The sequence below is a fragment of the Bacillus rossius genome (genome assembly GCF_032445375.1).
Source record: "Bacillus rossius redtenbacheri isolate Brsri chromosome 4 unlocalized genomic scaffold, Brsri_v3 Brsri_v3_scf4_2, whole genome shotgun sequence".
NCBI classification, from domain to species: Eukaryota; Metazoa; Arthropoda; class Insecta; order Phasmatodea; family Bacillidae; genus Bacillus; species Bacillus rossius.
Genome location: NW_026962011.1, coordinates 21,756,817 through 21,773,930, shown reverse-complemented (window position 1 = coordinate 21,773,930; position 17,114 = coordinate 21,756,817). Strand labels below are relative to the sequence as shown.

The 17,114-nt window shown below is 36.2% G+C and overlaps 2 protein-coding genes across 2 annotated transcripts in view; both read right to left on the bottom strand.

Annotated features, from left to right (window-relative positions):
* Positions 1 to 17,114, bottom strand: part of LOC134542347 (eukaryotic translation initiation factor 2 subunit 3) — an 89,462-nt gene that overhangs the window by 50,735 nt on the left and 21,613 nt on the right. The gene's annotated exons all lie outside the window — the stretch shown is intronic.
* On the bottom strand, positions 5,011 to 12,883 carry LOC134542346 (histone-lysine N-methyltransferase SUV39H2). Its single transcript, XM_063386512.1, has one exon. It carries the CDS (start codon positions 12,169 to 12,171, stop codon positions 10,663 to 10,665), a length of 1,509 nt encoding a protein of 502 aa, XP_063242582.1. The 5' UTR covers positions 12,172 to 12,883; the 3' UTR covers positions 5,011 to 10,662.

Genomic DNA, 17,114 nt, shown 5'->3' with positions numbered 1-17,114 from the left:
AAGTTTAGTAAAATGTTAAAAATCAATTGGTAAAATCATTGTGTGTAAACACATCTTGGAGATTTCGCAAATAAATGTAGTAAACAAAACCTTACCTATGCAACAGTCCAACCATATTTTGAAAATTCCTACGTCCATTTTAATAACAATGCGCCCATGACGTAATGGAAATAGAAAATAATTCTAATCAAAAGTCTGTCGCATCCACCATTTATTTGCCTTGACATCATGGATTTATCAAACATAACTGGTTAGAAGACAATATGCACCCAAAAAAATTCTGTTATTGTGATTCCAGCATCATTAATCAGTGAAAAAACAGCTAAATCAGGAATTGCATCACTAGTCAGTAATCACACAATTAGTCGGTAATGGTCAGATAATTTGGGAATCACTTTATTACAGGATGGCCACAAATATATAATTTAGAAATTCAAGGACACTTCAAGGATGTCAAGGACTAAAATTGTGTCTTCGAGGTTCAGTAAATGAAAGAAACGTGATGAAAAAAATTCAAAGCATAAACATTAATTACTAGGAGAGTACCTTAGGCATGATAACATTGCTGACGTACTGTTTATCACATCACCCTCCACACATGGTGTTTGATATTTATGGTCCAATTTTTCCGGAAGACAAACTACACTCATTGTGCAAGTTGGAGGGTGGGGACAGAAAGACAAGTTGTGAAGGGTAAGCATACAAGTAGGAGGGAGAACCCTAGGAAAGTTCTTAAGGAGCAAAGGAAAGGACAAAAACTAGACGTTTGTGAGAAAGATAGAGGAATGGAATGTCTTGGATGAGGAGTGTGTGATGGCAAGGAGTGTGGCTCAATAGCAGAGTGAATGCTTGCAACCAGGCTTGTTACCAATTGCAGAAGTCTTAAAATCAACAATAAAGGAAAACCATAACTAGACAGGAAGTTTAAGATGATGAGATTGAGTATATATAATATTTATTCACTCTAACGATCAAAATACTTTATGAAACATTAAATTTCAAGGTCTCATGCCAAAATGCAGTTACAAATTTTCCCAAGAAAATTCAAGGACTATTCCAGCTTCTGAAATATTAAAGTACACGTAGCCACCATGTGTCAGAGGAAAATCCTTATTCAAGGTATTGACAAATTAACATTGATACCCCATTGCAATAAGTTAATCTGAATTACATTAATTTACTGTATGGGAAGAATCTACCAGCTTCGATTCCAAAATCTTTCAGTTCTGAACGCTTTGGTCTGTTGGAATTAATGGAATGTGTAGATTGCAGAAACAGAATTGACCAAATGTATAAACATAAAACAAACACTGAAATCCTTTTAAAAACAAAACCATAAAATCTTGTCTCTGTATCAGTTAACCATATGTAATATGTTGATATTCTAACACAAGAGATACTTTTTATATTTACTTACACAGCAACTTTCCAACCGATATTCACAACAGTATCAGAACAGTATGTGATATTATTTATCATCTCGACGCTATTTGTACTGAAGACTACTGATGATCATTGAACATATTCATTAAAATTTAGGACATAGAAAAATTCAGAATACATTTTTACATGATAAGCAGGTAATTTATAATGAAAAAAGCCAGTAATACAAAAGTGTAATGAGGTAGTGGTTAGCAGCTCTGTGTTTCAAATAATATATTTAATGGACATGGGTTCAGCATAATAAAAATATTGTTTTATAAAAGGAAAAGATATCTGCATGACTACCAAAGAAAAAGCCTTTTCAACCCAGATGAACATAGTGGGCTGACGAAAAGACAGTTGCTAAAAGAACTGTAAATGCAGATAAAAAAGACGTAGGATAATACAGCGAAAAACAGATGAACTTAACTATGATTCCGAACAGATAATCTGGAGAACATAAGAGTGACAGAAGGATAAGCAAGATGGGGGAGAGGGACAAAAATGTTGGAGATGCCAATGTAATTTATCAATACAATAATGCTAACCTCGTTGTAAAATAAACTGTTAATAACCTTATCACTATAGACTGATAATAAAGTTAATAATGTACCTACATAATAGTTATAGCTAGATGTGATTTACAACAAATAAAAGAGATGGGTTGTTAAAACATGTACTTGTCAACAGAATAGATCATCACAATTTCTATAATTGAAACTTAATTTTGTAATTTTTTATTCTATCTATGTTTTCGAAGGTAGGTCAACATCATATAGCTGCAAAATATTCTAAAATGGTTTAAATACACTACCAATTTTTGTTCAAGAAGAACTGCTTAAAATCTAATAATCATTCCTTTCAATTACTTACAACAATGTTTTTAGACTGCAGAAATAGCTAAATACTTTATATTAAAATCAGTGAGATCCACATAATTTTTTCTCAATTTGATAAAGTATAAAATTAAATAATATAAATCTAAAAGACAACCTAAATCCTCAGTAGCAAATAATTACATATCCTAATTTTGGATTCAGAAAAAAAAGACTCTCTTCCTAAGGATTAAAGTAGCAGGAAGTATAAAAACTAACTAAAAACTATCTACATAAAAATATAAAATATTGATTAAAAACAATACTCTGGGAAGAATAAATTTCTTCCCACTGGTAGATTATTCTGAAGGTGAAGTGGTACCGCACCCACCTACAAACACCTATGACCAGTTTATACCTAATATGTCTTACATTCAGACCTGCGACCACACACACTGTTTCACTGCTTTGCAAGCGCGTATCCACCTCAAAACATAAGGAGGGGCATTTTCCGAAATTCAAACTCTTCGTGGGGAAGGAGGGTACATGGAGCCATGTAATAATAAACAATAAATAAAATATGAAATTTTTTTTATCAATAGTTTGTAAGGATCGGTTACAAATTTCTTTTAGAGAGCCTTTTTCATTGTTTTATTTATTTATTTTTCCACTTTGGAAGAGGGGCAGCTAACCCTTCCTGGATATGCCCATGATGTTTTGGTTTCAAATCCTACAAAAATTAAGTTAGTACAGGTTTATAGTTTAGATAGAATTATAATAAGACTTACAAAAATCTTTTTTAAAATGGAACACATTAGTTCTACCATAAATTAAACAGGAAAAGAATTAATTACCAGTTTTAGCATTTAGCTGCAGGGAAGAAGTAGCAGGGAGTGTAAGCGAGTGTTGGCAGAGCACAATCCAGTTGCTTGATACTGCCATGTCTACCACTCATACACATGAACCTGAACCTACCAGCTATGCTACTTACATTTCACATTCACTTTTAAACTCAGCAATACACTTACTAAATAAATTATTGTTACATATATTACATGCAGTGAAACACTAACATCCAAGACTAAAAATAAAGACTGAACAAAACACACTGCTCCAACTACATTAAATGCTTTACTTTTGGTTACTTAAATCTATTAACAGTGGTATTCAGAATTCAGAATTAGATGAGAAGCATTAAAAAATGGAAGACTGTAATTTTTTTTTGGGTAACTTCAGTACTGCTTAAGGATTACCACACTGTGTTGAACTTGCAGCAAAATGTCATTATGATACTTTATATTATAAGACAATTTTTTTTGGAAGTTTGACAAGTTGTTCACATATGGCCAAAATAAAAGGCTTAAATGCTACAAGCAAACCTGCTGATTTTTGTAACAGACAATCAACAGCCTCTCACAACTACAAATAGAATTCATTACACACTCTTAAATAAAAATATACACATCTTTACAGAGATTAAATTTTAAACATTTGACAACAAATAAAACTGACGTAAAAACTAAAATTATTTTTACAATGTGGTACAATTTAATCAATTAACCCACATAATATGAACTTAACAATAAAAAATTAAGCTAAGGTTGTGTGGTAAGACACATTGTGTTTAAAGAATTTTTCTCAGACTTCTGCAAAATAACACAAGGAAAGTTTCACTTTATTTGTTTGCACTAGCTTTCTGTTATTATTATAATAACAATAACATTACCAAGGATTTGTACAGCAATAATACCACAAGTTGTGTATTTTCCTTCTTAAGTAAGGTACATAGCAGTAAAATGTTTTAAGAATATTGTTTGATTTACTTATATTTAACAATAGGAAACATTTAAATTGCAAAAAATTGCTAATAAAACTGCCAAAACAAATTCAAAACCAAATAATAATTGTAAAAGTGCATAGTTTACGATGAAGATTCAATACTTAATTTTGTTTACATTAGATTAAAATTACTAATGATATTGGAAAAGTCTCGGTGAAGTTTGTGCTAGCTTAAGTCAAGCCAAACAAAGAGCATGTTGCTAAGCAACAACCAGATAATTGCTCTTTACAATATGGTGATCAATAGATCCAATCAATTGTTTCTTATGGACAAAAAATTGGTCCTTGCAATATCATGCTAAAGCTGTATTCCCCCCCCCCCCCACTTGGATTCAAACATCAAGCCTAATACAGCATTTATTCACACAAACACCCCCCCCCCCCCCTTTATAAAAAAAATTACTAATATTAAAACTTATTTTCATTTTCTAAGATTAAAATCACTAAGTCACTGTGACTGTTGATTGACCTAACTAAATTCTGTAGAACACTTGTCATGTTATATTTACTGCAGCATAAGAAGTGTCAATATACTTCCTCCTCACACACATTTGTTAAAATGAGTGCAGATATTTTGGCGAATGGTGGGGGTGTACAAGACAGTCTCTTGGTGTGTTAAATGGATGGTATCAGAAACAATGCAAATAAAAAAAAAAAGTACTCATGAGGGTGACATAAGAATCCTTACATTACAAGTGTAAGTTCGTTTCACACATCATTTGCAGTTAAATGTGCAAGCAAGAATTATAAACCATGCTTTGTTGGGTCCTTACTAGATGTCTCTCCCTTGAATGAAGAGGGCCCATTTCACAAGTTTTATTTGTAATCTATTTCTTATGTTTGTCTACGATAGACAGTATTACATCACCTAGTGTGTAAATAAGACAAAGTGTGGCTCAACTGTTCACTTTTCTCAGATTTGTTCCTCTTTGTATTAAGTACCTTGGTTTAAATAGGTACGCTGTGCTTATATTTTAATTTAACTTTGTATCAACATTTTGTTTGAATAATCATGCTCATTTAATCTTTTGTTAAATTTATTTTTTAAGTTTACAGGTCTTATTTTTTATATTATGGTTTAGTTACGGCAACGTAATGTTATTTCTTAGGACAGCCGCTGGGAGCGTGACTACTGGCATGTGTCACGCGAATCCAGCTCAAATAGTGGGGAGCAGCCGCCAGGGCAGTCGACATGTGGAGTAGACTGGGAACATGCTCTCACGGGGAAGCTCCGTGAATTTACGAACTATGGAAGCGAAAAAGGTCAACTGTGGGATGCTTACTGCCTTGAGTGGCAACTTAGTGTATTTGGCTATCCTTCCTCTACCACCTCCAGAAAAAAAGGTATAGCCAGGAAAAGGTACCCTAGAAAAATCCACTTCAGCAATCACATTACTGTGATATACGTCAAATTTATAACTTTACGATTATAGTTACATATTTGAGAAACTGAACTTTTATCAGGAACTTGGATTTAGGGTTGGTTTTTATGTTACGTAAATCTTTGAGTAAACTTTCGCATTCACTTTAGACAGCAGCAAACATGTGGTAACAAGTTGTTATGGTGAAAGTATTTTGAAGTTAACACTCTGTGGATTACTGCAGCAGGCAAAGAAAACCTTTTTAGATGAAGGAATTTGAGTTTTGCTATACAACAGTTTATGCACTTACAACATTAGCGGTAGTATGAAATTGACCTTTTACATAAATATAACCGTGAGGGATTAAATTCATAAAAGCTGTGTTTAATTTACATCACAACTGTAGTCAACTCCTATTCAATGCCTTACGTGTGCACGGCAGTGCAATAGTTTAGGAACACAATCTCCAATGTGTTACAAGCTTACACTGTGAAAGTTTTGAAGAACTTTTTAAATGGTCAGCTCCCTGTTAAGTTTTTATTGGACTTTACATACTCTTTAGTTACACTGTTAGGTCATGTAATTAGGCTGCAGTGCTTATAACTGATTTTGTAAATAGCTTGTATAAATGCATTTTTAAGATATTTTAATTGTAATTTACATTTGCTTTAAATTGTTTTAGCATTATTTACATAATGCAGTTATCAGATCAGAATTACAAACGTGTAACATAACAGTTTTCCCCTGCACTTTTTTTTAAAAACTTAACTGGGGGTTAGTGGATCCATTGCGATGATGTGCCTGGGCCTGAGTCTAGGTCTGTGAAACAGTCAACTACCCAGAATCATGAAGAAAAGTCAGCGGGCGTGGTATAACCAGGACCTACACGGACTGTGCTGACACACTACCATCATCAACAAGTCAACGAAGCTCAGTGACACAGGGCGTGCAGAGTGAGGCTGCCGTACGAATTAACAAGTTGTGCAGGTGCGGCGCGAAGAGACGTAGCCACGGCCAAGAATGACCACGAGCGATGGTGCTTGTGTGCCCCAGCGGTGACGTACTGTTGGTACAGACAGACGGATGCCTGGACCCCGACACGAGTTGGAGACGTTGGTCGCTGCTCAGGGCGAAGAGCAAGTGGATGTCTGCCTGACTACCAACTGCTACTGCCTGTGCTGGTGAGGAGACGAGCTGCATTGTCAAGGTCGGTGGTGTCTGCTAACACAGCCCGGGGGAACGAGTGCTGTGGAGGCAAGTGTTACTCACTGGCGCAATGGCTGCCCAAGTATCATTCACAGCTGCATCCGTGAGGTTGCTGGTAAGTGCTGATACGCCACAGGGGAGCGAGAACTGCGGAAGTGTTTACTACTCGCTGTGGCATGCCGGGACGGAGCGAGTACTGCGGAAGCGAGTTCTACTCGCTGGCGGAAAGCCAGAATGAGTGCCCCACGAATCCTCCACGACTAGTCGCGAGGCATGCCTAGTTCCAGATGCTTAGGAACCCAAAGAGAGGTGTGCTGTGGAAGGCAACCCAAGGAGCACCACGAGGACATTGACAATTGACGCGAGTACCAGATGCAATCACACGCCTATGTTGTCAGCGGGCTTTAACTTCCCAAATGCAGTAATACATGATGCACTATATCAGAGAAGTGAAATAATGCAATGTTTGATGACAGAGTCTGCAAAGTAGTTTGAAACTTAAGAAAGATACCCAAGCAGTAGCACTAATTAGAGAGTGGTCTCTGCTTTCAAGATAACAGTTTGTGAGATACCATGTTTAAGCGTGAAGTAGAGGTGGGTTGCAGAGTATCTATCAGCTACTTTGTAACTGATACACACCTGTATCAAGTACTGCAAACGAGTACACTATTCAAGATCAAGTACTTTAGTATCAGTTTAGAATTCACCTGGAACAACACCACGGCCAATGTGCGCAGAACCCGATCGCAGATGACAGTCACTTGGGCGGAGCTTGTGAAAGGGGAGGGAGCGGCACGACGAATAAGGGATAAAGAAGGGAAATAATGTAGGGGAGGGGGAAGCCTAAGATGTACATCAAGTTCTGTCCCTGCCCGAACACGTCCGAATATTCACCTTTGGCCAACCTCGGGTTTATTTATATATATTTATAATTCTCTGTTTATTTTAATGTAGCTATACTAACCTAACTAACCGTCCATAGTGTTCTAAAGTGTTTTAATGTAGCTAATCTAACCGACCACTTTTAATATTTGAATTAATTTTTCCTGCGCAAAAATAAAACAAGTCCCGAGGTTGGCCGAAGGTGAATATTGGGGCGTGTTCGGGCAGGGACAGAGCTTGATGTACATCTTAGGCTTCTCATCAAAGTACGCTCAGTGCGCAGTGCGTGCTCCTGGCAAAGATTGAAGACTCCGATTATGAAAGGCGTGGAAAGAGAATCTGATACCTTTTTTCGACTACAAAGAATGTAGAATGAGAAAACTGATATCTTTTTACGACTATGAAGAATGTAGAATGAGAAAACTGATACCTTTTTATGCTGGTGATGACGGCACAGAAGATGTGTAACCTGTAACGAGAATGCTGATACCTTGTTACTTCCTGGGACCGCTACTGCTGTAGCTGATACAGAAGTATCAGCTACTTGTAACCAGTACATTAATGTATCAGGAACTGGTTGTAACAGATACCGAAAATTGCTGTAACAACCCACCTCTAGTATGAAGCGAGTAACTCCTCTTTCATGTTTGGGCTCTCAACCACGATCAAACTAGTTTTCTAAAGTGTAACATATCTATTTTTAAACTTTGTATAATTTTGTATGATTACTCTTTATATTAATCCCAAACCTGTTCAGTTGGCAGGCGGATTGCATGAAGAGAATAAACTGTTGCAAGACTTTCTGTGCAATCAAAATGATTATATTGAATATATTGTGTGAAACCTTTGTTGAATATAATAATGTAACTTTTCGGGATTTGCTGTTTTATTTCACACCCCCACCTGTTCCTAAGTCCTTGTTGGGATGTGTTCAGCCTAACAAACATAAGGCATTAAGGATTTTAGTGTGATTTCTTTAAGGCTTATTAATGTTTTTGTGGCATTCTAGTGTATACTAAAGAGATGACCTGTATACTCAGGTACGAACATTTTAAAAGCCAATATGTTAACATTCTTACAGATTTCCGTAACAATTTGAAACTATATAAAGCATGTTGAAAATAAATGTGAATTTTAAAAGCACTCTAAAACGAACCCCTTTAAGAACCACAGTTCGTAGTTTAAATTTAATCTCTGCTGCTATTTACAGTGTAAATTTAATGCTGATTTATGATCATTTGAGCAAGGCACCAAGGATAAGGATGGTTTTAGGTTTTATTCTTGGTTAATGTTCGAGTTAACTTATTACAGAGATTTTGGTTAATACCCAGCAAATTTCAGAAACGTCCGCCCTCATTTGTTTGAATAAAAAAAGAGCTGAGAGAAAGATTGGTGCAGCTGTTAGAGAGAGAAGTGATAGTTGAGACCTGTTGGAATGACTTTTTTCCCAGAGAATCCCAAAGTTTTTTTCTGTAAAGATATTTTATACAGCCAATAGGAAGGCATTTTTATCTGGGAAGACCTGATAGATGAACTTTCAAGGACAATCCTTAGCCATCGAGAGCCAACTAGACAAAGTCTGCAACCGGCCATATGTTTTGTGACAGGATTTTTATGCATTTGTAATAATGTGGTTTGTTCAGTCCACTGTAACTTGTTGGCCCAGTCAGTTATGCAGGGCGTTGCTCAGTACTTGATATATGTAACAACTTTTGAAAATCTATGTGAAATGCCCGTTCGTAATAACTTGCAACAGGCCCATCCACAGGTTTCTCAGGGCCCAGGCAAAGAACAGAAGATGGAACCAACTATTCATCCAAGTTATAACTGAAATCTGCTAATCAATTTCATGACAACATGAACTGCATAAAAATTTACTTACATTACTTGCATAAAGTCAGCACCAAATACTTGTAAAACTGGTAAAACTTACAAACAATCATCATAAAAAAAAAAAAACAAAAAAAAAAAAACAACCTTCTGAATCTTTGGGCCCATGACAGAGAACCTACACCTATTCTCCCCTCCTTTTCCAGGCCTTTAGAATTGTAAGAGGACCTTCCTCTCCAATCACTAAGCACGATGTGGTTCCAGCATGATGACCCCTTTCCTACTTTGCACATGCTGCTAGGAATTCCTTGAGTGAAAGGGTTCCAGATCCATGGAACGGTCGCTGTGGGCCCATTCGGTGGCCGCCGAAGCTCCCAAACATGACAACAGTCGTATTTCCCTACACGGGGCATGTGAAGTTACTTGTGTAGGGGACTACAGTGAACAGAGAAGCAGAGCTTGTACCAAGGATTGTGGTAACGGGTGTGGAAACCACGGCGCAGCAACATGTGATACGTTATCGTGGTGCAATGCGTGGAGAGTATCCCACTACTGAAAATATTGCTTTATACAATTTTTAAGAAGTATAGTTAATACCTACTTTGAATATTATTTATATTTGCATTTTTTTTGTTTAGCACCATGCAAATGCTTCTGAGACCATCCATTCATTACAACAAAATACTAACACTGACAAACCTCCACCCTTCATTAAATATTGGCTTCACTTCAAAGACATCCTGAATAACCTGCAGTGCAGAAAATCCAACAAAAATTGAACATAAATTCACAAGCAAGTTTATATGCATCATAACTGTAAAGCAACCTTATAAAAACTAACAGAATAAATTTTTTTAAATAGTACATTCCTAAAAAATTTAAATTTACAATAAAAAATTAACATATAGCGATAAAAAAAACACCCAAATGACTAATCTAAACAGTTTTCACAAAAGAATCAGTGTCTAAATCTTTTGAACACACAGTTACGAGCCTTTTACATCCTGTTCATTCTCTGCCAATATGTCTTCATTAAAAAAAAAAAAAACACCTCTTAGCACTGAACATAATATAATACACCTCAATTTGTTTAGTGTTTGTTTACAAAGAGTGCATTATTTAACAAATCTATAAGTTTTTGGCAGTGAGCATCAACACACAAATCCGCTCAGTGGATTTAGGATCCATATTAAATTACATTCATATCTATAAATTCCACTCAGCCAAGTCTGCACCCTTTAAAAAAGAATACTGAAAAGCTACGTAACATCATGAATGCAGAAAACAGGATTAAACTCAGCTTCGAATCAAAATAGATACTTGCGGCAATTATTTGCATTACACCGACATTGCATGCGGTAATTGGAGGTCTGTGTGCCTTCAGGAAGGGCCCCCTCATTGTCGAGAGTGGGCATCATCACCCGTGGTCGGGACGGGGAGCGGTACGGAGAGTAGGCGACCTCTGGTGCAGGCTGTTCTTTCGAGATCTCTGGTTGTAGGACGGAAGTGACGTCCATCTTTGGTCGGCTGTAATCAAAGGTGATTTCATCTCCTTCTTTGATGTGGCGAGTCGAAAACAGCGCAAGTTTAGGAAGATTTGGGTCGAGGCAGTTGATCCAGACCGCAAAGACAGCCAAGTTTGGGTTGCACGAGTGGTTGATGAAATGTGAGACGTTGCCATATACAGCGGCATCTACAGTGTAGGGTACTTGCTCCGTGTCGTTGTAGTCAAGATCAAAGAGGTAAGTACGACCCTCGACGTCGTACACTTTCCCCCGCCGCTCTGCCTCCTCGTTGCTGATCACCTCACCAACGTATTCACACACGAAGGTACCAGTCTTAATGCTTTGAAGAGCCTTTACACCCCAACCACAACCATTTCTTGTGCGGAAAATGGCCAGCTTGGTCTTGCGCCCATTCTGCACCACACGGTTGGGGCAGCTCCCTTTGCACTTGCAGCGCTTGTTGCACTCATAGATAGGTGTGCCCAGAGGCACCATCAGACGTCGATCTTGAGTGTAAGCAAACACGCTGTTGGACAGGTGACCACAGCAAGTCCTGGTTCTCCGCTCACACTTGAGGCAGCTGCAGCCAATGGGAGGGTCCTCTGGGATAGAGATACCCTCCCCTGGGAGGTAATCTGTGATGTAGGTAAACTCTTCTGGTGGTCCTTCCAGGTCTACATTGTTTTCAACCTTAATAGGTGCCTCATTCTTAGTTATAGTGTTCATTTCGTATTCCCACTGATCTAGAAGCTCTCGCTGCTGGACACGCATCGCTGCCAGCTCGCGAAGTAAAAGCTGCCGTCTCACTAGGTCCACCAGAATCCGAGGTCTCATTTCCTGCGGTATCCGTAGCAGGGCCACAAAATTTTTCTTCGTCTCATTTTCCGAGGGCACCTCCAACTTCAGCCCCCCATTCTTCCCCCAGAACTCTTTCAAGAGCACATCCAGGTCATCACGGGTTGGTTTTATGAACTCGTGTTTGAACTTCTCAAACACCTGGTCAGAGTCTGCGTCAAGGCGTAGCAAGGACTTGGCCCCACGCAGGCTTCGAAAGTACCAGAACAGGCGTCCCTCACAGCCTTGCAGATGCTCCTCTGGCTCCCATGTGTTGTCCTTGTGGTCCCAGCCCTTCCACTTGACCAAGAAATGAACCTTGCCATCCACCACTGTGTGATCCACGATGCGCTCCACTTCGTACTCCTGGGGCGCAGCTTCTTCCTGTCGCACCTTCTTGCCCCCGCTCTGATGGCCGGCACCCTCAGGGACCGAGTGCCGCTTGTGGCCCCCCTCTGCTTGGCCTCTGCTAGCCATGCTTCCACCCTGCTCCGGCGTGGCAGCCTCCAGCAGCTTCTCCTCCGCCCCTGGAATTGCAAAAAGCCATCTAACAATCTAGCTCTGCTACAGTTCATCTCCATGTGTGGTTCCATTCAGTCACACCTCGTCATGGCTAAACCCAACTAATATTCCAGTCTCAACGGGAATGAAAAGGATTTGAGAAGGGGCTCATGTAAAAATCTCATAAAGCACTAGTCATTAAATTTGCAACACAAAGCAGGTAAGATGGCTTTTTGCAATTCCTCTGCAGTCATTCTTCTTTATTGTACAGGATACTCATCAACTAATTATGTTCAGTGTGTTATTGTACACTTTACAGAATAACTGTAACTCTAAAATGCACAATCTGTATATAATGTATTACAGAGCCAAGCCATAAATATACCCATAGACAAGTAAAAAAAATTAATACATGATAATAAATATTACACTACTACCCATACTAAGAGGATGTGAAATCCCAAAAGGTTCCTAGAGGGGATGATTAGTGTTCTGGTTTTTAACTTTTAACATTTGTAAACACCTCCCTAAACGGACAACAAAATAATTTTGACAAAACCCAATATTAGGCTTCTCCGGATACTTTTTTTTCCAAATTGAATTTCAAATTGAATATCACAATATTCATGAATATCAAATATTTTGAAATCAAATTTTAACATCAGTGAAACGTTTTTTTAACACTTCATAGGAGACCAAGAATTTTTTTTTAAAAATACAGTAAAATAAAACAAAAATACATGAAACTAAAATAAAGAGGTGTAAAATGAAGGAAAAAAGAAGTAAAATTTTAAGTTTGAAAATTATTTTCTTGATCTGACTATATACAATAGTATTATTAATAAATTTAATCATAATCACTTATTATTTGTTAAATAAAAAAAAGTGAATATTGTTGTAGATAAAAAAAATCTAAATTTCTCAATAAATCATCTTTGCCTTCTACATGTTACATTTCTTTTCAATAAAGCATTTTGTGAATGAGTCCCACATAGTATAAGCCAAAATATTGGATAAAATATTTTTAAAAAACATTGAACAATGAAATGTTGATTCAAATATCTAATTATTCATGAATATTGAATGTCAAATTATTCACGAATATTGAATATTTTTATAATACTCGCAGACCTCTCTCTATCCAATATCTATCAAAACAAAATTTACAATTTTCTAGTTTGAAATGCTATAGAATAAAAGTTGATAATAATTCCAAATGTTTAAAGACTTTTTCAAGATATATACGGCTGACAGCATTACTGCAAATTTAAAATCTTGTCGAAACTTAAATAATAATAAAAAAATGATTTGTGAACTCTCTCATAACTGTAGTAGCAGTGTTCAAAAGAATACCAAGACTTACAAAAATGCTTTTCTAAAAATGAACAACCATCACTTTTTAACTACAGCACTGAATCTGAAATTTATATACGTTAGAGGGTACTGGAAACATATAACTTGATGGTGAAAGATGACATCAAAATACAAGACTGACAACAGCGGCTTTCAAAGATTTAAAACATTTAAACAATGCGCATAATTGCACATTTCAAAATTGTCACTATTGAAGAGAGAAAGCATGTAAGTGCTAGAACTAAACAAACTCCGGTCTAGCCAGTCAGATTCATCAGGGCCTCTGGGGGCAAGCTGAAACATCAGCTTCTTTAATTCTGGCATCGCAAGGAAGGTTGACAGTAGGTTAAGCGACTCAATTTTCTTTGTTCATTAACTACTTATTATCTCTAACAAATTATATGAAATGAATAAGTTGTTGTACCTCTTGAATTTTTATATAAATTATAATACCTTATAACTCTATTAAAGATCTCCCTTTATTTCTCCACAAAAAACTCTACTCCGACAACTGCACAGTTATCAAAATGTATGGTTTGCTCTATAACATGCAAAGAAATTTAATAGTATCCAACATTAATTAAGGTTTATATTACAAAATCTAGATGGGAAATTTAAAATACAATATAACCCACTATATTTCTTATCAATGTAGTCATCTTCAATAGGCAGAAAAAAGTATCAATTTAGCTTGCACTTCTTACAGTTTGTAAGGGTACAATATAATGAATAACTTATTAGAATCAAAAAATAACAATCAATCATACAACACCACAAAACTAATTAACACAAAGTAATATCAAACAGATAAAAGACTAAAACATAGATAGCTCAACTCAAAACACACAATCTACTTAAGTTATCTACAACCAAAAACAATAAAATCATTTTATCACAACCTTAAGGAAACTAGAATGCAAGGGTCTTTCCATTATGAAGTAAAACAACAGTAAAAATTAACAGACTAGTGATTGAGTACCACGGAAAGCTTAAATCCAAACTTTTACCGTAGTCCAGAAAACAATGACCAAAAGAGGCACAATACTTTAAATTTTTTCCTCCAAAGTTGAATTTCTGTACAATGTTAGAAAAACTATGCTTAATAACAAACAAAACATTTACCACTGTACACCTTGTCCGTTACAGTTAAATAACTTAATGACACTTAATAACAAACCAATAGTTTACTGCCATACACCCTGTGCATTACACTGAAAATTGCAGTAAAGCCCATGGGTAAAACTATCTAAATATTCTAAAAACTTTATTCTACATAACCATGTAAAAAATTCAAGGTTTACTACTAAAGATTAAATATCAATAAGTTATTGATTTTTTTTTTAATCAGTCATGGAATTAAAATTACTATATACTATATATATATATATATATTTCATCATTATGAAAGTCTAGAGCAATTAGTTGAACTTTAAGAGTAGCCAAAGCGCCGGAGTGTGTACCATCCTTTGGCAGTGTTCCGGTCACAGAAAGCCCGCGGGACTTGCAGTACGACCTTCTTAATGGCCAAGTTCCAAAATTACTGTATTTGTTTTGTTTGAAGGGTTGCTGTGAATATGTTAATTTGATTTATTACATATGAGTTAAATTGGAGCACTATTCTCTTGTGAAGGATTTTTGATATGGCTCCATAAAATTGCAATGAGCTTACTTTTTTGGAACTTTGTAAACAGAAAACCCTAAAATTCCAATTTAAAAATTATGAATGTAAATACAGTAAATTCCTGTTAAAACTTTTTCAAGGGAATAGATTGTAAAAACTTACTACAGGGAAAACTTTTAAAAGTAAAATACTTAGTTCAAATTCAGTTGTTACATAAAATTTTTTTTTACTCAAATGAAATACTATATTAACTCAAAAATTACATACGTATTATTATCGTCAGCATGCTGGAAATACTATACAAGTATCAGTAAACATAATTATTCAAACAATTTAATTCAATAACCACAATAAAATTGAGCAAATCAACACTAGCAACAAAAACAATAGTAACTAATATTTACTGTTTTAAAAAATACTGGGTCAGAAGAGTTGTTTGTTTTAACACATTTTCAGACTGACGCATCACAAAATTGTCCAGTTCCCACAAGTTCTTTCTCACACTATCTGGAAGATTTTGTGTATATAGCAACTTTTTTTTACACTTTGACGAAACACCTTTAGCCTAAAGATGGTCCCACTTCATCATGATTCTGCATCAAAATTTTTTTTGGCCATACTCACTCTTGTTCCCACAAGTTCTTTCTCACACTATCTGGAAGATTTTGTGTATATAGCAACTTTTTTTTACACTTTGACGAAACACCTTTAGCCTAAAGATGGTCCCACTTCATCATGATTCTGCATCAAAATTTTTTTTGGCCATACTCACTCTTGTTCCCACAAGTTCTTTCTCACACTATCTGGAAGATTTTGTGTATATAGCAACTTTTTTTTACACTTTGACGAAACACCTTTAGCCTAAAGATGGTCCCACTTCATCATGATTCTGCATCAAAATTTTTTTTGGCCATACTCACTCTTGGTATTAAAGGTTTCGCATCAACTTCTGACATTTTCATTTTTTTCTCCAAAAGACAATGCCTAGAGATGGTGATTTATAGCATTTAAAATAATGACATTTAGCAGTTTTAATTTCAAATTTAGCATTTTGTAGCATTTTCAAAAACACAATTTAGACAATTCTCTCATTTTACATTACTGAAGAAAAGTATATTTTTAAAAAAGAAACAGTTGCTTGCCGTTTTACCGACTTGTTTTCTTCAAACAACTTCTCGGCGAATCTTTTTTTTTGCAGTCTGATGTCCCTCAGATTTAACGTGCTTTTCAAGTACATTTTTTTTTTTCACTTTAGACGGCGATTACATAAATTGCACATTTAAATATTCGTATCACTTTCGTAGAACTGTTAACTTTTGAATTCATTTATGCGATCGCAAATGGAAATGACGTTTCGTCCCATTTTTACCACGAGAAATAACAGTATACAACACATTCACGAGTATGCACGTATTTGTAAACACACCACCTTCCACAGACTACACAAGAACGCGGCTTTCACGTGAAACAGCCAGAAAATGGGACTTCAATTGTTAGCGCGGCGAAGCAGAGATGTCGCAATATGGCGGCCTAAAAACTTGTACTCTGCAAGATGACGGACACTCTTCCAGCTAGTTGTTCTTTGCTTTGTTTACAATCGCGAGGCACGGATGGCCATTCTTCATTCAACATTTACAAACAATAGTTGTGAATGACGTGACAATAAGATACTTGTGCTGAATACGCCATAAAATGATGGTTTCTTTGGTGGAGTCTGCATCTATGTAAAAAACAACACAGCCTTCAAAGTCTTAAAACTGGAAAACTGGTGCCAGGATAAGGTTATCGAGGCAGGTTGTGTAATACTACCTCATCTAAAATCTTGTATTATTGTAGTTTATAGATCACCTATTACCTCTAACTTAAAAATTTTTTTCACAAGTATTGAAAAAATCTTAGTTATGACAAGGAAACAGAGCAGATATCAAATAATCTGTGGAGACTT